The 25,240-nt window shown below is 39.5% G+C and overlaps 1 protein-coding gene across 3 annotated transcripts in view; it reads right to left on the reverse strand.

Moving 5' to 3' along the window:
• The window catches only part of LOC136856977 (uncharacterized), a 218,443-nt gene that overhangs the window by 186,696 nt on the left and 6,507 nt on the right, over positions 1 to 25,240 (reverse strand). For all 3 annotated transcript variants that reach the window (XM_067135299.2, XM_068225022.1, XM_067135300.2), the window contains exon 4: positions 2,720 to 2,957. In XM_067135299.2, coding sequence (XP_066991400.2) covers positions 2,720 to 2,957 — 238 coding nt within the window. The remainder of the gene's footprint in view (positions 1 to 2,719; positions 2,958 to 25,240) is intronic.

The following is a 25,240-nucleotide window of genomic DNA, read 5'->3' on the forward strand; positions in this document are numbered from 1 at the left end:
GGTATTACTAATCGACTCCGACATCGCCCTCGAATGTTGACGAGAGAGCTTGCTAGTGGACATAGCGAGGAAACGATACAGAAAGTGATCGATCAGACGTAACATAATCACTGGGGTGCATAAATATCGGTAACGGAAAAAATCGCGTGCGCTTAATCGCTCGTAATAACGTATGCGTCAGTGATAGGGCTCTCGCTGTAACCGAAGGTTAATACACAGTTTAATATAGGACTTTTGAAGGGACAGACAAAACATGTCATTATAACGGGGTTCTCATTATATGCCGTACTCGCTATAGCAGACTTCTACTGTAAATCAGGAATTTACAAATTAACATGCCAAACATGTAAACGATACATAGGGAAGTCGGGAAGAAGGCTATAAGGTACAAAGAACGTTAATGCAGTTAAACATAAAATATATTCGGCAATGGGAGAACATATGGTTGAAAATAATCAAATTTACAGACATTTCTAATGACATATTACATTCGGCCAAAAAAGGAAAATTAATGACCGTGTTGGAAAGTTTAGAAATTTATCTTACACAAAAAAATAATTTTGAATCGAGTTTAAATGAGAGATGTGCAGGACATAACCCACTGTATAGACTAGCATATGATCATTTAAGGAACAAAAAAAGGAAGAAGAACTTGAAGTTCTTAAATTTATACAAGTATTCTCATTCAGTTCAACAAAATTTTATGTATTGATCATTTTTACAATATTTCATAAGTTTTCTTTATTCATTGATATGGTGTATTAGGACACAATACTCCTCTGAATTGCAAAGACAAGAGTCTATGTTACATTGTTTTATTCTTTGAACTGACCCCTGATGAAGGGAATGGTTGACTTCCTGAAACATGTATAGTTAAATAGTTTTCTTTCATTAAGTGCACTGACAAGGCAGATTCAAATAAGACTTTTTTAAACAGTTCTGTAATACTTTCGAGTGATCAAGTCGAAACAGGAAGATGCGAGTTTCAATATTCATGCCAACTCGAGACGCTTACAGATGTAGATGCCAGTCGACTTGCCAACAGACTGTAATTGTTTTGGCACGAAATAGTGGTGTTCTTTTTACTCTTCTGACTGTGATCATTGTGTTACGAACACCAACTGGAATTGCTTCGACACGAAATAGTGTTAGAGTACTCTTTTTGACTGTGATCATTGTGTTAAGTGTTTTTAGAACTTTATGATTTAAGTTTTGCTTGGCTTGCTAATTGGCTGATGACACTTCAAATGTGTGGAAACCGGTCCCAAATGGACAGGTTGTAACTTCTATTTGGTTCAACTTAATAACAAGAGTATTGGAAAGGTGGATCCTTCCTTCTATCTAAGTGGTAATAGCGAAAATTCATGACGTGATAAGCAAGGTATTTTATATAGGTTTACTATGATGAGAATCAGGACTTCGATTTACGATGTGCTAAGCGGGAAAATGTGTTAATGAGAAACACATGAACGAGGTTTCACTGTATTCCACTTTTGTCCCTCAGCAGCCCGTTTTCCTACACATGTACCTCCTTCTTGGGGATATTGTTCTCGGATTGCCTTTAATACACGAGATGGTATGACTTCTATCTTCTCTCTTTCTAAAGGAGTCCATGAATCGACCCACTACACAAACTCAAAGACTATGTGCACCAGTTAGCATTAGTTTTCATAGCCAGTCTTTTGTTCACACAGGGGATATTAGTTTTATCCATAAGAAGACAACATGCGGTATATAACACATTGTTATTTAATAAGTCATTAGAAAAGTCCTTGTACCAAACAACACACGTCACACTTCCACCCATTAAATTTATTGCTTCACTCTCTCCACAGCATTCTTTTAAATGTTACCCCTTTTGAACTATCCTAAGAATAACAGTACATGAAAAATAAAACATAAGAAAATACAGCAACTCAGTTAAGATCAGTAACAGGATTCAACAGGAAAATGATTCTATCAGTGTGAGAAACCTGATGTGTAGGAAGGAAGTACAAATGAAGTGTGAAAAGGCTATGACCAATATTGACATATACTTCGGGGACCCGAACACTGACAAAAAGATGCATAAAATCCAGGCCAGAGAAATGAAATTTTTAAGTAGTGATAGGAGAGACAAGAAAGAACAGAGTAAGAAATGAGGATGTAATGGTGGAAAATGGAGTGGAGAAGCTTTATGTCAAAACGGAAGAGGGAGAAAAGCTTACAACGGTTTGGACATGTTAAGAGGATGGGGAAGAAGGAAGGATACTGGAGCAGACAATGGAGACCTAGAAGGCAGTAGAGATGAGACACTCCCAAACTATGGTGGTTGCAAAAGATCAAAAAACAATCAGCACATTTCAGTTGTTTCTGGGGTTGCAGCAGTAACCCAGGCTCATTTTGGTTTTGGCCAGAGACTTGAGGCAACGTGATGTTTGAGATAAAAATCTCAACCCAGAATCGACTAAGATTTGAACTTCAGCCTTCAGGGTGGGCAACCAGCAGCTAAGACACTCTGCTAATCACGTCCACCTGGTTGAAGACTATATCAAGAATAGTAAAATTAGAAAAAACCTGGATTAGAACAGAGTAAGAAGAAAGAATGGTGGTTGGATAGAGGAATATGGAAAAGTGCCGTACAAACATCCTAACCTGGTGGGAACTGGATGATGGAAATTGGTGATGAACTCTATCACGGTAAAAACAGAGTATGAAATGCACTGTCTAAAATACTCACAGCAAGAGTCTTCCCTGAGCCAGTTTGAGCTATTCCCACCATGTCACGACCACTGAGAGCTATAGGCCAACCTTGAGCCTGAATTGCAGTAGGCTCATCAAATCCCTGCTGCCTTATTTCATTCATGACGTACTCAGGAAAGTTACCCTCCTCAAAAAAGAGTAGTGGATTAGGAACATTGTTGCCTTTCACTGTTATTTCTTTGCTAGCAAGATACCGAGCAACTTCTTGAGGTGACCTGAAACAGAGGGAAATTAAATTTTAAACTAAACTGTTCAGACAATATACAGAAAGAGAGAAACAAAATGTTGCACATGAAATGACTTGAAAGAGGATGGGGAAGTATTAACTAGGAAGTTCTTTTCCAATTCCTTTTACCTTGCACCAAGAACACAGATAGTCTTTGCTTTATCCTTGTTATAGTAGAAGCCATTTAATTCAATTTTGACCTAATCAATATATGACCATTAGGTTCTTCAGTCTGCAAAGACATTCAGGTTTAAATAAATTTCAAAATACCTGGTAAAGAAAACATTAAGAGATTATACCCGATACTTTACAATCTATTTTATGTCGCAACGACACAGATAGGTTTTTCGGCGACTATGGGTTACGAAAGGGCCATGAGTGGGAAGTGGCATAAAAATGGGAAACCACAGAAAACCATCGCCAGGGCTGCTGACAGTGGAGTTCGAACCCACTACCTCCCACATGAAAGCTGATAGCTACATGATCCAAGCCGCACAGCCACTTGCTCAGTAAACAATACTTTAATTAGAAAAGCGACATGTTTTCTTCATGAAAGAACATCAGATCTTATCAAATCACAGTTAACGTATTGAACCCATCATTCACAGTCATCACAAGAACCACTAAACCTACCATTCACAGTAGCCAAGAGCCACGCCGCTTGGAAATATCATCTCCATTTTTTTTGTCATCACTTGAACACCCTGTACCGATCGATAATGATCCATTTCTTCATTTTATATCTACCAGGTGACAGTTTGCAACATATTGCAATCTCGTTGGACAGGAAATGAATCCAGAATCACAAGAAACTAGAGGAGAATTTTTGGAAAGACCCTAGAATGTATGAGTATGTTCAGTCTTCAGCCCTAAGGCTGGTTGAATCCTCAACAGCTCTGCCATCAGCTGACATAGATGGCCTAAGCATCACTGAAGAGGCGTACTAGGGAAATGAGAAGTGAGGTAGTTTCCTGTTGCTTTCGTCACCGAAGCAGAAGTTGCTATTACATATAGTCTGTCAAGCCCACTGAAATGCATGCACCAACCGACCCTATGAGCAACGTTTTCACACCATTCATAGCAGGGACTGCCTGCACAAGGAATGGCATTACTAGCATTGCTCATACCTCAGTCACTTTCATATTGTAAAAGCCAAGGATAAGACAGAGACAGATCAATGAAAGTAATAAAATTGCTGTAGCCCATACCAGAAGACATAGTGCACTGTAAACACTAGGTCCTGCCAGCAAAGGCATGACCCAAGATCATTTCCAAAATTATGGGGACGAATCAGACTTTAATTAGAACCTCAATAAATTAGAAAACTATAACCTTCAGTCATCAGTAGACATTGGATTTGTATGTGAGTGCGTATTATGTTTGCCGATATGTAGACTTCCAATACTGACAACGAAGTTCATTTGAAGATTAAATAATTAGAGCATATATTTGAAATTTATTGTGCATGTTTTTGACTTTTATTGTGTATATTTTAACATGTTTCACAAGCAGCCTTCAAGAAAATGTAAAGGAATTAATCCCGTGGACCCTTTTGGCAATGAAATGGTTAAAAGCAAACTGGGACTTATCAGGACACTTCCAAATCATACCAGAATCAATCAAGAAGTTAGAAACACATGGGTTGCATCTTGGCATTTCGCTGGACATAAAAAATCCAGGCTGGGACATCACAGTAGCTATAAACAAATACAGTAAAACCTTGTTAATTTGAAGTCGTTGGGACTCAAAAATCGGACTTCGAATTAACCGCCAATTCGCAATTCAGAAGTACCAACCCTTGCCGCGTTACAAAATATTCTACGGCCCGTTAATGCATGCACTTAACCTGATTCACAGTTTATACCCTTCAAATGCCATGAAAAAAGAACTATTCCTAAAATATATCCAAGAAGGTGCATTTACAGTATTCAAGTAATGCACTCGGATATCTCACTGGCAAACATAACCTCACGCAACATAAGAAAGAAAGAAAGAAAAAAGCACGATTCAAAGACGAGGAGAAATCTATGCTGGCTCCCATGTGCAAGTGCTTTATTAACTGGATTACTATACTTCATGCATTTTAAATGCTTTGTATTTACAAAGGAAGTATCCGATGCTCTTAAAATCAAACTTTTCTATGACTCTATCCTTGTACGATTTCCCGCCATGGTACTTCTCTTGTACTTCAGAAATGTAAACACTTTCCACGTCACAAAGACCCATTAATACATGCAATCGCCTCGATTCACAGTTTAAACCTTTCAAATACCATGGAAAAAACTATTTCCTAAATGTATCCAACAAGGTGCATTTACAATGTTCAAATAATGCACTTGGATAAATCAATGACAAACATAACCTGACGCAACGAAAGAAAAAATCACACATTTCAAAGACGAGGATAAATTATGCCGGTGCCCCTGTGCAAATGCATAATTTTTTTGGATTTCTGTACTGTTTGCATTTTAATACGCTTTGTACTGGCATGGAAAGTGCCCGACGCCCTTAACCTTAAAACATTGTGGTTTATCGAACTTTCCTATGGCGAGGGGATAAAGTTTCTCGCTTCCATCCCATGTGCACTGCAACGTACTACTATGACATATTTAAAACCATAAGACCGTTTGGGCTTGCATTAAAATAAAGCAATGCAGTTTCACCAGCAATGACAATATTGGTCGGTGCCTACGAATTTATTATCTGAGCTATGCTTTTGCGTCAACTGTCGGCATCGCCAGTGTTCGCGGATTCTGTTTTTCCGCACACTGCCTGTTGCGTGATATTACGGCGTTCCTTAAAAGGTTGAATACAAAAGAATTCCGATTTCATTCAATTTAGCAATCATGAAGCGCACTGTAGACCCACCGAAGTGAGTGTAAGTGCGGAACACTACCCTTCCACGTTCCGGAACGCGCGTATTATGACGCAGAGCGGATAAATTTCGAGTAGAAATTACTCTGTAACATACTATTGTTTTAAAATGTAAAGGCAGTTTCGAATTAAATGTCTGAATTTCGGTAATGGGGCGACATTGTACTTCGAATTACGAATTATCCGTATTTTGAATTAAACAATTTAAATAACATGCAAAACTGTATCTCATGTTTCCGGGAACGAGAGCTGCTTCGAATTAGGCGGGATTTTGAATTAACAGATTTCGAATTATCGAGGTTCGACTGTATTTGACTGGTACTGATAATGTGGATCTTCCAGAATGTTTAACACCTACACTCGTTCCCGAATTCAAGTACTTTCCTGCTACATCCGTAGATGTAGAGAGATCATTCTCTGCAATGAAGCCAGTTTTAACAAACACCACAGATCTATACCGGACAAATTTGAGAAGACTGTTGTAGTGTAATGCAAAGTAAATTATGGACGGGAAAAGAAGGGTGTGCAATGTAAAATGAAAGAGGAATGTGTATTTAAGGGTTTCTTCATGATTTTTCTTTTTCACAGTTTTCTTACAACCTTACTATTTATCATGTGTATTAATTAACACACTGTCTTATCTAGGAGATATGAGCCTGTTTTAAGAGTGAACAGTGATATAAACTAAGCACAGATTGTTTGTATTAGTGGAACAGCCGCAGCTGTAAGCAGTGTGATTTTTTGTTTTTCATTCCGTTGTTTATTCATGATACTGATTTTATGTATTGGTGTGGGAGAATTGCGTGAGTCTAGTAAAGGAATGTTAAGTTTGCATTTCATACAGGGGGTATTTGTGATGTTACAAACTTTCAGGGATGCTGGAGACTGCAAATAGATCAATTTGAGATAAGGGGCCATACTCCGGAAACAAAACGAGTCAAAAGTTAAGCAAAATTCTATTCACTTAAGTCCGTTGACCTGCATGAATTTCACAAGCTGCTCCATTTACAACAAATGTTCGAAATAGCGTCTGCCTGCATCAATGCAGGCATGGCATTGTCTCACAAAGGTGTGTCGTACCCAGTCAAATATCCCCGGTGTCATTTTAACAGCTTCGCAGGCAGCGAGAATTCTTGCCAAGAGAATTCTTGACAAGTGTCTCATTCATAAGGCTTTTCACACAGCCCCACAAGAAGAAATCAAGTGGGGTGAGATCAAGTGAACGAGAGGGCCACGAAACAGGACCTCCTCTTCCTATGCACTTTTCACGGAATGTCTGATCCAGGTGTTCACGAACCCTCAGTCCAAAGTGAAGTGGGGTTCCATCATGTTGGAACATCATCCGCTGATGAAGGGCAAGTGCGATGTGTCCCAGGGTAGTACATCTCTGAGCACCACTGTGTACACTGCTGCATTTAGGCGGGGAGGAAGAAGAAACGGGCCTACTACGGAATCATTGACTATGCCTGCCCACACGTTGACTGAAAGTTTGTGGTGATGGTTCTTCACAACTGTAGAGTGGGGATTCTCACCTGCCCAAACATGACTACTGTGACAATTTAGCATTCCGTCTCTGGTGAAACAGGTTTCATATAAATAATGCACAATAGAGTTTTCCACCTATTCAATACTAAGTTGTATTTACATTACATGGGACTAGTTTCAACCCTACTCGGGGTCACCATCAGCCATATTAAAACATACACAAAATAAATGCGAAATCCTAAAACATGTTTCATCTGTGAAAAGCACACACAGGAAACTGAGGATCGACTGCAATACGGTGCAAGACCCGTTGGGCGATCACTACTCCAGATGCGAAGTCAGCAGGACTCAAAGCCTGCACTTTCTGTGGACGGTAGGGGTGTAACTGCATTTCATGTGCAACTGCTCAAGTTCTGATTGCAGGCGCCTCATCCACACGAGTAAGCACTGCATCTTCTAAGTCAGGAGTCCGTGTGATTCATCTTCCTCTTCGGTCAATGTACTATGGTACTAATTGCCCCATTTCACTTAATCGCTAGAACAGTCATGGAAACATGGTGTGAGCCGGATGTCTCCAACATGGATATTTGGTCGTGTACAACTCTGCTGCTTCCATTTGCTTGCCCATACACAAAAACCATATCTGCAAGTTCCATAACCAGATACAACTCCATTTGGATAGTGCTGATCAACTTAGCACTTCAACCCGTAAACAAAGACTGAAGCCTACAGTACAGACATCACACACTGATCAAGTCAGTACACAATCTGCATTGGAGTCACTGAGTTATTATCCTAGGAATCTTAGTTCGGAAATGTTCAAGTGAAAAGTTATTATTAATCCAAGTTGTTCAACGTCCGTTCATAACAGACGCTAGAATGTCGGGATTGTCTCCCCTATTGTACTCTTAGCATATGTAGTGTATAGTACAGTCGGAGGTATCAGACAGATAACTTTTGACTGTTGGGCGCAGTGATGTAGTGGATACGGTGCTGGTCTACGAATCCCAAGCTAATGGGTTCAAACCCAACTGAGGTCGGTGGCTTTTAAAGGTATTTAAAGGCGACAACTTCACGTCGTTGGCTTTTGGCACGTTAAAGAACTGCTGTGGGACGAAATCCCGACATTCTAGCGTCTGTTATGAACGGATGTTGAACAACTTGGATTAATAATAACTTTTCACTTGAACATTTCCAAACTAAGATTCCTTATTTCAAATTTATCCATTTGTCATCCTCCAGCATCCCTAACATTTGTAGCATCATAGATGCACCCTGTATAAGTATTTAATACCATGAAAATATGCACGTATTTAAATGCACATTCCACCACTTTTTGCAACATACTTGCATGTTTAAATTGGTGATTTATACAACATATAAATTCGATGAATAGTCATGAGTTGGAAACATTTAGCCAAACCATGGGAACCTACTAAGCAAGAGACGCCATGAGATTACTCTACCAAGAGTGGGGGTAATATTTTACTCAACTCAAGCTTCCGCATTTAAGACCTGTTGGACGTGAAATAAAATGAAGGGACCAAGAAATTTGCGATGCTCAAATTTTTCTGAGTAAGATGAACCCCAATTGGAAGCATCATTAGACCAAGCTCCAAAAGTTGGTTTCGAGATATTCCCGTTTAAATTTAGCGTTATGTGTAAATTCGAGCAAACACAATTTTGTTAAACATGGTATTCCTGGTGTTGTAGGATAATAGATTGTACCTTTTCACCAAATTTCAACATTTTTATATCCACAATTCATAGATTTTCTTGAAAAAATGGTGCTTAGTCTACTGATGCAATTTAAGGTATTCCTCATGTGCGAATAATGCATCACAATGCTACACCAATAATCCCTTACTGTTGAGTATCTCTTGAGTTAGACTTCAAAAAATATGTGACTGCAGTCGTGATTAAAACCTGAATCTCCCACTGCACTAAGTGCTTGGACCATCGTGAGCCGCGTCACAACTCCGGCACATTATTTAGTTTTAGATCGAGAAACTCTAGAAGGGGAGCTATTCCCTAAAGTCACTGCTATAACCACTTATTGCTTTGACGAATTTCAATTGATCTGAGTCAAATACAAATGGTAAGAAGTGAGCCATTGTAGTCTACACAATGCAATGCTTATTTCTTTATGGATTTTCCTTCATGATAGGCCTATTACGTTCTGAGAGTACAGTACTGAAGTGATATTTTCAAGCCTTAAGGGTAAGTTTTGTTCTGCTACAGACACACATTAGTTGCTAAGTAGAATAGCAGTCTCTCATACCATTAGGGGCCGTTGCCCTACATGTTAGGCCCCTTTAAACAGGCATCGTCATCACCATTATAATCGTCATCAGAATGCCAGTCCCTTAAACGAAGTAAAGAATACAAAGGTCGGTATATGTGGTTATGATTACCTTATTCCAAGGAAAATAAAGTGATTCTGAAAGAAAGTATAGAATTTTAATTACTTATCTCAGTCGAACAGAATAGGAACAGAAAGTGTGATTAAAATTATTTGCTCCCATAAATTCATATAAAACAATGGGCAAGTAATAAGACTGTTGCTCTCAGTTCACTCAAACTCAAAATCAGGTTGTCCACTGAATCCATCTATGCCGCCCACTATGTCAGAATCTCCTTGAAGTTCCTGGTAAAATTTGATAACCCACTCAGTGTATCACGACGTCAATAACGTAGCACTATCGAAAACGCGGGCTCCCTTGCTGTCATCCACGATGCAATGTGAGGAATGAGGCACTTTGTCTAATGATGCAAAATGGAACGTTGCATAGTCTACTGATGCAATTTACAGTTTAACTGATTCCCGATATGTTGCTTAGGTTTTTAGTTTACTGACAACTAATGCTTTCTTGTAAGACAGTGGAGAATTTATTATAAGTAGTTCAAGCTTTTCTCTACAAGATAGTGCTAAAATCTCAATTTTCGTCAAATGGCGCTTAGTCTATTGATGCATAACTCCATCCAGTTATATGTGCAAGACCCGTCGGATGGCAAAGTTGGCCAATGTAGTACAATATTTTCACTGAATCCTTGCACCAAAACGTATGGATATACTAAAAGGGCACATCAGTGACTGAGCATTCTATGATCGACGGTTCGCAAGTTTATACCTGTGCTCGCCCGTGGTCTAAATTCATGTACAGGTAATGCAGAACAACTCATACTGGTCGTGATAAAGTCAATTAATTAGCCTGGGTGCTGGATAAGAACCAGAGGTCTGTTATATAATTCAGATTGGTGAAAACTGTAATCCAGAGTGTGTTTGACCGCAGGGAGACAGTGCTAACATCGGCACATCGCAGCATGTGAACAAAAATTATTCCTCTTGTCCGCCTGAAGACCATCTTCAGGGCTGCCAAGAGTGGGGTTGGAACCCACTATCTTTCGGATGCAAGCTCAAAGCTGCGCGCCCCTAACTGCACGACCAACTCGCCCAGTGACAGAATAGTTAGTTGCAAATAAGGTGATATTCATTTATTAGGGTGAAGGACATGACAACGCAGAGATATGTTATGCCATTATTTCAGACCTCATCAACAGCAGAGTTAAAGTCCATTAAGATAGAGCATTCCCTAGTTCGATCTTCATTGATAGAGTTTCATTTTCTTCACTTTCTTAATGGTGGTTATTATTAAAGTTAACTATTCATTTTCTTTGTCAACGGTGGTGTTGCTTATTAAAGTTAACTATCCACATTAATGGTAATGTTGATTACTTATGTTAATTTGTCACTAACATTTTTACACTGGTATTGATCACAGATACCAATTAGTACTTTTCTTTTCGAGCCATGATGGTGGTGATTATCAAACCGAGTTCTACTAATTTTTAACAGGTGATTGCAGTGAATTTAATATATTTGTTTCTTGCCACAGTGATGGTAATGATCATTAAAATCAACGTCAGTTTCATATAAGGATGACCATTTGTTTAAATCCAGTTTCATGTTAGTTGCTGTTAGTAGCATAGCTATTATTCGATATTTTATTAGGGTACCATCCATCGACGTTACTTCTTTAATTTTTTTATTTTGTTTGGCACCGTTCATAAACGGCTGGGTTGGCTTAATTGAATTATTATTCACAGAGATTGAATTATTCATTCTTAACTATTTATTGTAACTGCAGAACAGACTATGAAACTTCAAAGGGCAATGAACTCTTGCATACGATTTTTATTTTCTTTTAACTTTAGGACGCATATTTCCCCTTATTACGAGAAGCTATTCTGGCTGAAAATTGATCAACCAAGGAACTTACATACTGCAACACTAATTTTTCGACTTCTGAACGAATCTACATCTGAATACCTATCCTCACATTTTAACTTCCTCTCATCTATCCATGGTCATAACACCAGATCGACTTCTACCCTTATGATACCGGTTAATCATTCATCTGTATACAGCAACTCTTTCCAAGTGTCTGGGGCAAGGCTATGGAACACACTCCCTGTCAGTATACGTAATAGCACTTCAACAGTCTCATTTAAACGGTCTTGTCGAGATTTCCTCTTAAATACATGACCAGCTTGTATGAATGTTAGTGTGTATGAGTGCAAGCGTGATTTAGAACTATTTTTAGGTGATGTAGATAGGCTGGATAATATTAATCATTAAAAATAACAATTATAATCTGTTATAATATTACTCCATAAATTTAGGTAGCTCCTAGGGACTGTTAATGTTATTTTACCAAAGTATGTGATTATGTACTGTACGTAGTGATTAAGTGTAAGAGAGGGCCATGAGCCCTAACTTCGTCACTTACAATGGCATAAAATAAATAAATAAATAATAAACAAATATAACCTGAAAGTTATTTTGTGTATGTAAATTAAAGTCTTTTTATCAATGAATACTGTTGTTCAGTGGAACACTCCAGTTAAATATTTAATTCGAACGGCCAACAGAGTTTACTTGCAATCCGATAATTTTCAGGTTTCCCCCCCTTTTTCATCCCATTACATTAAACTAAATGAATAAAAAAATGAACTATAAGTCCTTATTTTAACCTATATTTATGTTAAACTAGCTGACCTGCCCCGGTGGAAAACACGTTCAGTTCAGTTCAGTTCAGTAGAACTTGAAAAAAAAAAAAAAAAAAAAGATCGTGGAAAACTGATGTCCGTGGTTGCAAGATAAACTGGCTAAGACTGAAAGAAACCCAGCTCTTGAAACCACAGCCGTCCACTATGTACGTCAAAACTAAATTTGATGGTGAATCTAAGGAAATCTAAATAATACTGGGACCACCACAGAAAACTACAGTTCCCTTTCATCAAGCATTAATACCTTTGTGGGCCAAATGGAAAACCTATCTCTGAAGCTGATGCACCTGCAGATGCCAAAAATTCTACCAGAAACTTCAAGGAGATTCTGATATCATGGACGACAAAGATGGATTCAATGGAGATCCTGATTTCGAGACTGAATGAACCGAGAGTAACAATTAATTACCTGTGCAGTGTTTGGTGTGAATTTATGGGAGCAAATATTTTTAATCACATTTTCTGTTCCTATTATGTTTGAGATAAGTAATCAAAAAATTCAATACTTCCTTTCAGAATCGCTTTATTTTTCTTGGAATAAGGTAATTATAACCACATAAACAGACCTTCATATCCTTTACTTAGTTTAACCTCAACAGGGCACGACATATATATTCGTACGCTAAATGTTACAGGGTAACGGGCATGACGAATATATATGTACTTGTCTTTTACCACGAAAATCTCCTGGGTATGACGAGCTACTTTGCCGCGTCGTGTATTGTCTTAATTGATGTGTTTCCCGCATGATGGCAGCAAATACCACGTCACACTTCTTGAAGCTTATTTGTTTTTATTTTACAACCGTGCGGTGCTACTTGTCCGCAGTAGGCCAAATATGGGAGCATCTAGTTCAAAGCGTGAGTTCGAAATGCTCGAAAAAGACTACATTTTTCAACACTTTGAGAATGATTGAGACGATTTATCTTCTCAGAAATCCAAAGAGGAGTGGTTTGATACAGAGGAAGGCAAGTCATAGTGAAAGTGGTTCAGAGAATGGGAGTGAAGAACAATGTGAACATGACGGATCGGATGAAGGCAAAAGTGCTAGACATGTTTCAACCTTTCCCGCCGCATCGCGTTTCCTGCCAGAAATTTGTATTTTCTGGTGCTAGTGATGTAAATGTAGACTTCGACGATGAATCCAATCTCTTGGAATATTTTTAACAGTTCATAGGTGATGATATGTTTCAACTTATTGCCGAACAGACCAATGTGTATGCTAAACAGTTTTAGAAGCCCATTCGAACTTGAAACTATGGTCACGAGCAAGAGATGGGGTGGATACAAATCCAACTGAGATAAAAACACTATAACTGGACTTCTAATGCTGCAGGGGATAGTTCATAAGCCAGGAAACAGTACATACTTCTCAAAACGGGAAAGTATCGCAACCCCTAACTTTTCGAAAATTATCTGAGACAAATCACTGCAGTTTTAGTGAGGTAAATGACAGTGAAGTTAATGTAAAATCTTCAACGTCACGAGCATGATGTGTAATTTGTAAATATTCCTTTCTCTTATTTGTTTTCATTTTAGGTGCTAACATATGAACAAAACACTCAAATTTTAACCAGGTAAATGACCTTGCAGTTAATGCAAAAATTGTTAAATATTTCTCTAACATGATGTTTGTTTAAAGGGCCTAACATCTAGGTTGTCGGCCCCTAATGGCATGTGAGAAGCCATTCTACTTTGCAACTAACTTGTCTTAAGCATAACAAAACTTACCCACAGGCTTGAAAATATCATGTCAGTACTGTACTCTCGTAACATAATAGGCGGATCGTGAAGGAAATTCCATAAGGAAATTTACAGTGCATTGTATAGACTACATTGGCTCATTTCTTACCATTTGTATTTGACTCAGATCAGTTGAAATTTGTCAAATCAAGTGGTTATAGCAATGACTTTAGGGAACAGCTACCCTTCTAGAGTTTCTCCATCTAAAACTTGAATAATGTGTCGGAGTTGTGGCGCGGATCGTGGTGGATCGAGAACTTGGTGCGCCTGTCCGGACAGGAGATTGGGGATTTAATCACGACTGCGGTCACATTCAATTTTCTGAAGTCTTATTCAATAGGTACTCAACAGTAAGCGGTTATTGGTATAGCATTGTAATACATTATTTACACATGAGATATACCTTAACCCTTTCCCGCCTGCATTTTCACTCCGCTTATCCTCAGGTTTCGACCTATTATTTAGCAAAAACTGAAACAGACCGTATTGTTTCAGAAAAAATTAAATACAGTAAAAACTACTGATCACAATGAATTCTGTTTAGAGTCATAATGTGTGTCCCCCCCCCGCCCTTCCTCATGATACTCGACACAGAGACAGTCTGCATTTGTCACATTCCTATGTTGTCTGAATCCCTCAAAACCAATAATCACGTGATTTTGGAAGTGGAATGATGCCCATGTAGGTATATAAGATTTTATTTCATCTGGGCAAGGGTCTTCCCATTCTGTTTTTATCATACCGGAATGCGACTGTTTGAAGGATGCATTGTTATATGTGCAATAGGCTATGTCACTGAATAGTTTTTCTCCTCCTAACATACATAATAAACAATCTCTTTCCCCTAATACTCTTTCCGAATTATGCGCAAGTTCAACACCATCCATTTAATCATTCGGAGTAACGAAACGTAATATTTGTGTTACCTGAATTGCCGTGGCATCGCCATCAGGTCCGATTTATCGATATTCGTTTTCATTCATATCACTGTTATCACTAAAATTATCTTCGTTGATACATTATTCACTCATTAAAAATTCACCTGCATCCCTACTCAAGGATTCTGTGTCACTTTTTTCGCCCATATTCAGCTCAGTTTCAATATAAGTGATATTCAATCCTGCCATGTTTACGAACGAAACAGCTGACCCTGCTCGCGGAAGTTCAAGACCGTTGCCTAGGCAACGTCAAGACAGATTATCTCTCTTCCTTTATTCCCTAAGACTTGTAGATTGCACTGCGCGTTCATAAATGCATAATAAACACCTCACTGATGAGAAAAATAAAAAACCTATCACACAGATCGCAGACGAATGCAGATAATGTTGCATCAGTAGACTAAGTGCCATTTTTTCTACGTGGTGTGAGTACAAAAATGTTGAAATATGAGAAGGTGCAATCTGTTATCCTACAACAACAGGAATACCATGTTGAGCAAAATTATGTTTGCTCGAATTTACACATAAACCTAAAGTTAAACGTGAATATGTCGAAACCAACTTTTGGCGCTTGTCTAATGCATAACAGCATCCAATTGTTATTCCTTGTTGGCCCATAAATACTTTGCAGTCCTTAATAAAGCTTTTGTAAATAAAACAAATGGTTGCTACATATCTCAGCAGAAAAAGAAAAAATGCCAAATTCCAGAAAGTAACGCATATGTAATTTCATGTTCAAGTGCATTTGGATGTACATAATATAGAATATAAATAATTATGGTATGTGTACATGGTTGTCAGTACATATGGTTGCCTGGCCGGTAGTTGTATGCAAATCGTTACAGAAATTTGTCACGACTAAACTTTAATTCGTGGAATATAGTATGCGTACAGTGGGCTTAGTTATTTTTGAATGTATATACTGTAGTTGTCACGTGTGAAAATTGTAGCCTAGACAGTAGGCTATCACATTAAAAATACAGCAGTTTTAGTCTAAAGTGGATGTTGCTTTTCATGCCTTATTTCGTGACTATTAAAATGTTATAACCTCAGATCAAATATTTTGTACTTAAAAAGCTATTCCATAATTCCTTTAAAACTTAAAACCAACTTTCGTCTATAGCTGAAATTTCAAGATCTCTGGTTTAGGTATTATATCATAGCAGCCACAAGGAGCAGTCGATAGCTGTTCATTTTTACACTGTAAGCCGATAGTTGCACTGTCTCGCCTGAAAGCTATGCACATTTAGAGTGTTTTCACTATTAGGCCTATCTTTATAATCTATTTGCTCCCACTTCCTAAAAAGCAATTTCAAGTGCCATCCTGTGTACCTGTCCCTCCTGAAGGTTCAACTGCAATCTGTCGGGCAGTGACGCAACGGTTGCTATACTGAATTTTACCAGTACAAAGGAAATCAATACTTCCACCCGCACTACCAAACTTTCACCGCACACACGTACTTGCAGAACGACTATCCTTCGTATACATCTCATGGCCTTCTCGCGACAGGTATAGTCTAGCAGTACACAAAGCTGCCGACCACTCTATTCAGGAACTAAGCCCACAGAATGGGAGCTGCGAAGCCTGGATGACCAGTGATATGTGGACAAGCAAAGGGGGTCTGGGAACGTACGCCACCAGGCAAGATGCCGCAAAGCAGCCTTAGGCCTCAACTTCTTGTGGAAACACCCTTGGTCTGGATTGGTTAAGTTAAAAGCTGAAAACTGCGACAGGCCTGTATTCATCACTACATTAAGGTAAGTTTTATATAACATTATTTCTATCCTGTATTCCATATTCTTTCCTTAACATGATCTATTTCTTTGTGCTTTTATTCTGCCTGCGTTAGTAATAGAATCTAGTTATTAATAATTGACTGGAATGGCGCCATGTGAGTAGAAGTTGGTACGTCAGCGACAGAAAATGGCGTGTATTGCTCTTGATTTTGTTATGAAAGTAAATGTACTTCTGGGGGTGGGACAGTGGATTCGTGGACATCACAAAGAACACATCTCTCCTCTGACACTCATTCCAAGTAAGATTTAATTAATTTCTACTTCTTCAGAATGCTAGGAACACAAGGTAGTGCAGGGTAAATTTTTGTCGTTAACTGTTAGCTTACACTCGGGAGATAGTGGGTTTGAACCCCACTATCAGCAGTCCTAAAGAAGGCTGGTTATGTAAACGAATCATATCCTTGAAATTTCATTATAATTTTTGTCCTCAATAGAGGAAAATAATTACTTTCACGCAAATCAACAGTAAAATTAGCGGTAAATTAATAAATACCATTATTACTATTCTCCGGACCACCTTTTGAGCAGACTAAAGCGGAAGTGAGTGTATGGACCAGGGGATGGCGCGGGTGACAAGGGCAGCACCTACAGTGTTGTCACATGGTAGGCGAGGGGGGCAAGGGGGCGTGCTACTCGGCGCGAGTTTTGGCAGTGGTGCCGTCAGTGCGGAGCTGCCATGCTTACTTACTCAGTGGATGTCTTGAACACGTGCGTGCAGTTCCAATCGTACATCGTAGTCTGTTTAAAACAGCAGTGAGAGAATTTTATCAGTGTGCTTCGCTTTTACGAAAAGAGTGCATGTGCGTATTGTGTGCTAAGGTTTCTTATTATTGTGCAATGGATCTGAACACAAATTCACCAGACTTATCAGTTGAAAAAGAAACGCAAGATTTTTACGTCTGGCGAGAGAAACATGATTCTCTCTATTTATAAGCATTTCCGAGCGAAAACTACTGACGGCGGAATTACTACTGTTCATGAAGCAGCGAGACAGACAGCAGAGGCTGTGGGAGCTTCATATACAACCGTGCTCAAGGTCAAAGCAGATTATAAAACCGGAAAAGAGTTGGAGACACCTCGGAAACATAGAGGAACAGAAAGGAAAGTAACTCGTCTTCAGAAGTATGATTCCTTTACTCGAGCGGCAATAAGGAGAAAAATCCACGTCTTGTACAGGGAGAACGATCTACCGACATTAAATAAAGTGGTATCAATCGTTAATGAGGACAAGGAACTTCCAAAGTTCTAAACAACCATGCAGAGGCTACTTTTAGATATGGGGTTTAAGTATATAAAGCAAAGGAGAGAATCATTTTTAATTGACAGGGGAAGACATTGTTGCTTGGAGTCATAGGTATTTACGAAGTATTCGCGAAGTAAGGGCCAAGGGAAAAGCCGTAGTGTACACAGATGAGGCATGGGCAAACGCCGGCCACACTAGGTCCAGGGTTTGGGTTGATACATCTATTAAGACAGCTACACAGGCATGGAGAGAGGGCCTCACCACAGGTAGCAAGGCACCCTCGGGCAAAGGGGGGCGTGTACTGCTGATTCATGCAGGGACTGAATGTAGGTTCGTTTAGGGAGCAGAACTTATATTCGTGGGCAAGAAGACAGGCGACAATAATGGGGAAATGGACGGTGTGCGATACGAGGAATATTTCACGAAGCGGCTATTACCGAATATACCACCTAATTCAGTTATTGTCCTAGATAATGCTTCATATCACTCAGTGAAAATCGAGCGTGTGCCCACAAAAAGTGCCACGAAACCCTTGACAGAGAAAAATATTACTTGTGAATCCTCTATGAATAAACTTCAACTTGTGGAAATACTCAATAAAATTTGTGCAAATTATGATGCCAACTATCACATTGACAATCTGGCAGCAGCTGCAGGTCACGAGGGGTTACGTCTCCCTCCGTATCACTGCGAGCTAAATCTCATAGAACTTGTGTGGAGCCAAGTGAAGGGATATATTGCGGCTAACAACAAACATTACAAGCTCCCAGAAGTGGAACAAATAATGCGAGAGGGAATACGTAAAGTTACTTCGGAACAATGGCGAAATCATGTAGAACACGTGAAAAAGACGGAGAATTGCATGTGGGAAGCTGATGGCCTCATAGAACTTCTTCACGACAAGATTGTGATCAATCTCAACGATGACAGCTCCAGCTCCGGTGATGATACCTCATGTGCTGACCCCGACTCCAATTTGGGTGTGCAGCCACTCGACAGCGATACAGATAAATTACTGCGGCACAAGGTAAGCTGACGCTCAAACCTCCTGCATGATTATAATAATAATACGTAATAATGTGTTTTATAAAAATATATTTGTAATAATTAATTTATTGAAATTGTACTGGACAAAGCGGAGGTGGGACAGGTTTTCGAATGGATCGCCAACTTCCCCTGTCAGTTTCAATTCCAGTGCGAGTACATAATCATCACTTCTCTCGCTTAGTCATCAATCGCTCGTGAGTAGCGTGTCAGACCTCTCCAGCAGGCTCATTTCAAGTACTTGGAATGGATTCCTTCGAAAGGAATCAGGCCATATATTTAGATGATGATAATAATAATAATAATAATAATAATAATAATAATAATAATAACTTTATGAATTAATTTAATGAATATAATGCTTACTGTATGTGTCAAAAGAATTCATTCGCAATGCTTTATGCGTGATATTGTAGTTAGTACATTAAAAATGTAAGTCAGTAAATCAATTGTGTGAAGATGTACGCCGTTAAAAGAAGGTATGGGATTCTAACATGCATACGTTCAAGTATTAGGCCCCTAATTCTTTTAAATGCACTCGACGTACAATCCTTGAGCTGTGCTGTATTATAGTGCTGGAGTACAACTTCGAATCACGCGCCGGTTCATTTGGCAACAACGGCGAGTGTGAAGAGGCAATGACGTTACTTCAGCTTTAGCCTGTTCAAAAGGTGGTCCGGAGAATAGAGAAATATAGATACGTAACTACGGCCACTATTTCGCTGTAGACACTGTCTCTTCTGTGGCATTCAGTTTCATCATGCCGTCTTTTGTTTCCTTCCTGAGGTCCAGGGCTAGCACCAATGGATGGAAATGCTTTGGCTGTGAATTCTCAATATCACTGTCCAGCGCGGGCAGTTCAGACAGGAAAATGGAGGTGAAAAGTTTATCGTAACATGAAAATGATTCTTGCTGAAAGAAATATAGCATGACCGCTGCACCAATAATGATATTTATTAATGAGTTGATGATACAGACCACTATCTGATCTGTAGTGAACTAAATATCTCTAGGCCTAGGATAAAGAAAGTGAAATCTGTCTGCAAACAATAAGGGTAGAAAATCTCCAGGACAAGGAAATTAGAAGTACACGGATATTATTAGTGAGAAGTTTCGAACAGTGGACAGTACGCAGGTTCAGGATATAGAAAGAGAATGGGTGGCATACAGGGATGTTTTAGTAGAAACAGCAAGGGAATGCCTAGGAACGACTGTGTGTAAAGGTGGGAACAAGCTAACATCTTGGTGAAATCATGAAGTGAGAGAAGCTTATACAAACAAGGCTTATCAGAAATGGCTCCAAAGATGGGCTGATACAGACAGGGAATTATACGTACATGAAACAAAGCAAAACAAATAGCTGTTGAATTCAAACAGACGTCGTGGGAAGATTTTGGTAATAACCTGGAAAGGCTAGGTCAAGCAGCAGGGAAACCTTTCTGGACAGTAATAAAGAATCTAAGGAGGGGGGGAAAAAGGAAGTGAACAGTGTTTTGGGTAATTCAGGTGAACTCGTGATAGATCCCAGAGAATCACTGGACAGGTGGAGGGAATATTTAGAAAATTTTCTCAACGTAAAAGGAAATCTTCCTGCTGGTGTAGCGAACAACCAAGCTGACAGGGAGGAAAATGATGTTGCTGAAATTACGCTTGAGGAAGTGGAAAGGATGGTAAATAAACTCCACTGTCATTAAGCAGCAGGAATAGATAATATTGCAGTGCTATTAAAACATCGTGCGTGTTCTGACAGTTCGCAGCACGTGGCGCCAAGCAAAGGAGTGGGAGCGCTGTGTTTCCACGATCCGGCAGGAGTTACTACATCACAATACACCTCTCGTTCTGCGCTAGGCTCTGCGGAAAATAATATCCATGTACGGGGATCATGAGAGTATTAGAAAAACGTTAAATATTGTTGCTATTATTCCAAGGTGGCTCAGCAGTAATTTCTTTTTTTTTGATTTGCTTTGTCGCACTGACACAGATAGGTCTTATGGCGACGATGGGGCAGGAAGGGGCTAAGAGTGGGAAGGAAGCGGCCGTGGCCTTAAGGTATAGCCACAGCATTTGCCTGGCGTGAAAATGGGAAACCACGGAAAACCATCTTCAGGGCTGCCGACAGTGGGGTTCGAACCCACAATCTCCCGAATACTGGAGCAGTAATTTTATCAGCTCAAATATCGTAAGACAAACTCCTCATTCGCCTTCCTCATAGGCTTTTATTCGCCGATCTCCGGAAAATTGATTTTAATTTTAGATAGATTTCAGTATCAGAATGGCACTTTCTGGGTTCAAATCCGGGTTAGGGTGAGAAATATCTAAGAGAATTTTATACAAAGAGGAGAAATTGTTCGGACTGTCATAGGCAACGGCACAATTTAAGATGCCAGCTATAACTGGAATTAGAGTTGTGAGAGGTAAAAGTCTGTCTTGTAGTTTCCAGTACCTTTAAACTTGCAATCATTAGTCATGGGACCTCTTTTTATTGAAATCCAAAGCAAAACAAAAAAACCTTATATATTCTACCCATAGGTCGTGATTCCTAATTTCCAAAATCTCACGTGCCTTGTCTAAAATTCCAAAAATCGAAGTCCATCCACCTTAATGAGGAGGGAGCACAGAAGAAGAATTTATAATTATTTTCAAAAAAAAAAAAAAAAAAAAAAAAAAAAAAAAAATAAAATTTCGAAGGGTGCTGGAAAGATCTCTTCAGTTTTGTGGACTTCATGCTAAAACTGGATCATTTGCATTACCAATTGTTTAGAAAAATCTGAAATTACATTTTATGAATATGATGCTATACCGCTTTTCACGAGAGTTTAATCCTGATGTAAACAAATAGGTGGAGCACCTTGTCTTTGCACGTGGATATAAACGTAGTTGACTGAAGAAGCAACCGTCGCACTCATTTGAATGTATGCGGGCTCGAAGAAAAGTAGTACGTCGCATTGATGTGATTATATTTGAGTTTATTACATTTATAAAGTTTGGAAGAGTACGTAATCAAATTAAAATATGGTTATCATACATACCGGTATATATACGTTTAAAAAAATGATTAAATAACGAGAAATGAAGACACAATGCGTGGTGTAATACAGGAAGACTTCTCTTAGTAAGGGAAAGTCTCAAGCTGTACAGCATGGAGATAAGGTGTTGCTTCTTGCAGCAGCAGTCAGTGTCAGTATTCATAGTGAGAGAAATGGAGCAAGAGGTAGGACCATCGCGTGTAATAAAGCACAAAAGAGGAAAACCGCTCAGAAGTGACCATTGTGAATGTGTTGAATAAACTAAGTGAACAGAATCTAGGTTTAGTTGTTTAAGTTCAGATCTTCACACTGTTGTCGTGTGCGATGCGCAGCCCTGTACGTCCGAACACGAGACGTTGGCGGGGTAGAGATCGGTACTACACGCTCAGCGAATCACAACTCTTTCTTTGGCGGAGGCATGGACATGCCATGTTTACATCAGGATTAAACTCTCGTGAGAAGACACAATTATCAGAGAGCAGACTCCCAAACTGGTTACTCAGCTTTAAAATGCACTTTGGAGAAGTTCATCACAGTAGAAAATTACTCACCTTCACGTGCGAGTGGAGCAACTCCCACGGAGGAATCGCTTCCTTCACCTGCGGAGCTGGAACCGGAACCGAGGGAGATGATCATTTCTTCCGCACAGTATTCCAAAACTCTTTCCTTTATCCACTGCTTTTACATCAGTTCCCATGTATGGTTCACCACAGAGGCCCATTTTTCTGCAGTGACTTTCTCAGTACCCTCTCTGGTCAGTCTCTCTATTTCAGTAATGGTGAATCTCTTGTTTTCAGCTACGTAACCCTTCACTTGTGCTCAAATATTTTCTATGGGGTTCAAATGGCCATGGTAAGGAGGCAGCCTGATCACCTGATGGCCATTCATTTTTGCTATCTCATCGATGACATTTTGTAAGTTGTCACAAGCTCCTTTAGCTCTGAATTTGTAGTACAAGATTCAACGGCAATATTTCTATTCTGAGGTAAGACATTTCTTCCTACCCAAGGCAGCACGCCAGCTTTTCTCGTCTGCATTATTGGGGCTCTGTCTGCTATTACAGAAGGGTATGGAGCATTATCCATAACAATGGTGGACTTGAGAGGAATGTTCTTAAGGAGGGAATTTACAAACCACGCCGTGAAGGAAGTAGCATTCATTTCTTCGTGGTAGTCCACCTGTTTTTCGCGACTGGAACGAGGAAACAATTTGGAACAAAGCCTCGGGCAGTGCCAGCATGATCCTACCTCCCTTCCCTAACGGGGCTTTCATTGTTCCTTGTGGAGTTCTGTCTGACCACCCCTTGGTTAAGGTGTGGCCAGCATTCACAAATGTTTCATCAAATCACACAATGCTTTCGTAATCTGCATTCCTAACAGCCCTCAAGTTGCGACAGCGCCAAGCCACAATATCATGCCTCATCAAAACAGTTTGGTTCAAGTATTTTTCAAAGTGAAATCCTAACTCATTTAGGGAGATTCGAAACAATTTATCTTCTCTAAGACTCTTATGTAGTTTCTGTAGTGTTGGGTGTTCCTTTCTCTTGTAATATACATATATTTGCCGTCGAATTGCTCCTTCCTGGAAACCATCCATACTGGTCACACGTTTGTTATAGTGCCGGGTTTTGCCCCGTGTTGATAACCTGTCATGCGATGGTCCAGATACATCCACTCCCTCTCTTTCCCCTTCATCTTCTTCCCAAGGCTCCTTTTCTTTCTTTTCTTTTTCTTTCCCTATTCTAATTACTACAGCTTGAGAAATTTTTAATGTTGCTGCTGTTCTTACTACAACTTTGTTAAGGTCTATCAGCGGGCCTCCTTCTTCCCTTTCAGCCTCGAAATATTCCCGTAAGCCCCATACCATATCGCAAGCTTGACCAAAAATAGCAAAGCCATGCCTCCCCATTACCCTCGCCTTTTTTCGAGGTGAATAAATTCTTGGTCACCCTCATCGTTTAGTGGCGCTCTGAACGGGTTGCAACATTTTGAGTTCAGTACATGAGAAGGTGTTAAAAATGACACTATACTAACATTTACACTGCACTGGAATGCCAGCCTTGATAACTATACACTTATCAACACGAACACAATAGCACTATAATATTTAGCTGATTTCAAAAATGCACTATACAGATAATGATATCACTCAAAGTAGACATTGTTGTATAGCCCAGCCACATGTGCTACGGTATACTATATTGGCAACGTGGAACTCTGATCGACTGCCTCACGTAGCTTTAAGACAGCGGGGATAGGAAAAGGGAGAGTGCGTGTCGAGCTGGGATTGGCTTAAACGGGAGGCGTGTACTGGTTGACATAGTAACTGCCACCTCCTACTACCACGCTGAGAGCTGTTAGAACACGCACATTGTTTTAATAGCACTATAGACCTGAAATGGTGAAATATAGTGGGAAGCATGGGATGAAATGGCTTCATAGAGTAATAAGATTAGCATGGAGTGTTGGTACGGTACCTGCAGATTGGAAAAAAGCAGTGACTGCATCTATTTATAAGCAACAGAGCAGGAAAGATTGCAACAACTATCGAGGTATCTCATTGATTAGTATACCAAGCAAAGCATTCACTGTTATCTTGGACAGGAGAGTGCGATCAGTGGTTGAGAGGAAGTTGGATGAAAACCAGTGTGCTTTCAGACCACAGAGGGGCTGACAATCAGATTTTCAGTATGCAACAGGTAAATGAAAAATGTTAAGAGGGGAATAGACAGTTTTCTTAGATTTAGAGAAAGCATATGGTAGGGTACCGATGGAAAAGATGTTCGCCATATTGGGGGACTAGGGAATTAAGGTTAGATTATTAAAATCAAAGGCATTTATGTTGACAATTCAGCTGCAGTGAGAATTGATGGTACAATTGAGTTCTTGGTTCAAGGTACTTAGGGATTACATAAGGCTGTAATCTTTCACCTTTGTTGTTCGTAGTTTACATGGATCATGTGCTGAAAGGTATGAAGTGGCAGGGAGGGATTCAGTTAGGTGGAAATATAGTAAGCAGTCTGGCCTTTGCTGACGACTTGGTCTTAATGGCA

Source organism: Anabrus simplex, chromosome 1, assembly GCF_040414725.1.
Source record: "Anabrus simplex isolate iqAnaSimp1 chromosome 1, ASM4041472v1, whole genome shotgun sequence".
In the NCBI taxonomy this organism is placed as follows: Eukaryota; Metazoa; Arthropoda; class Insecta; order Orthoptera; family Tettigoniidae; genus Anabrus; species Anabrus simplex.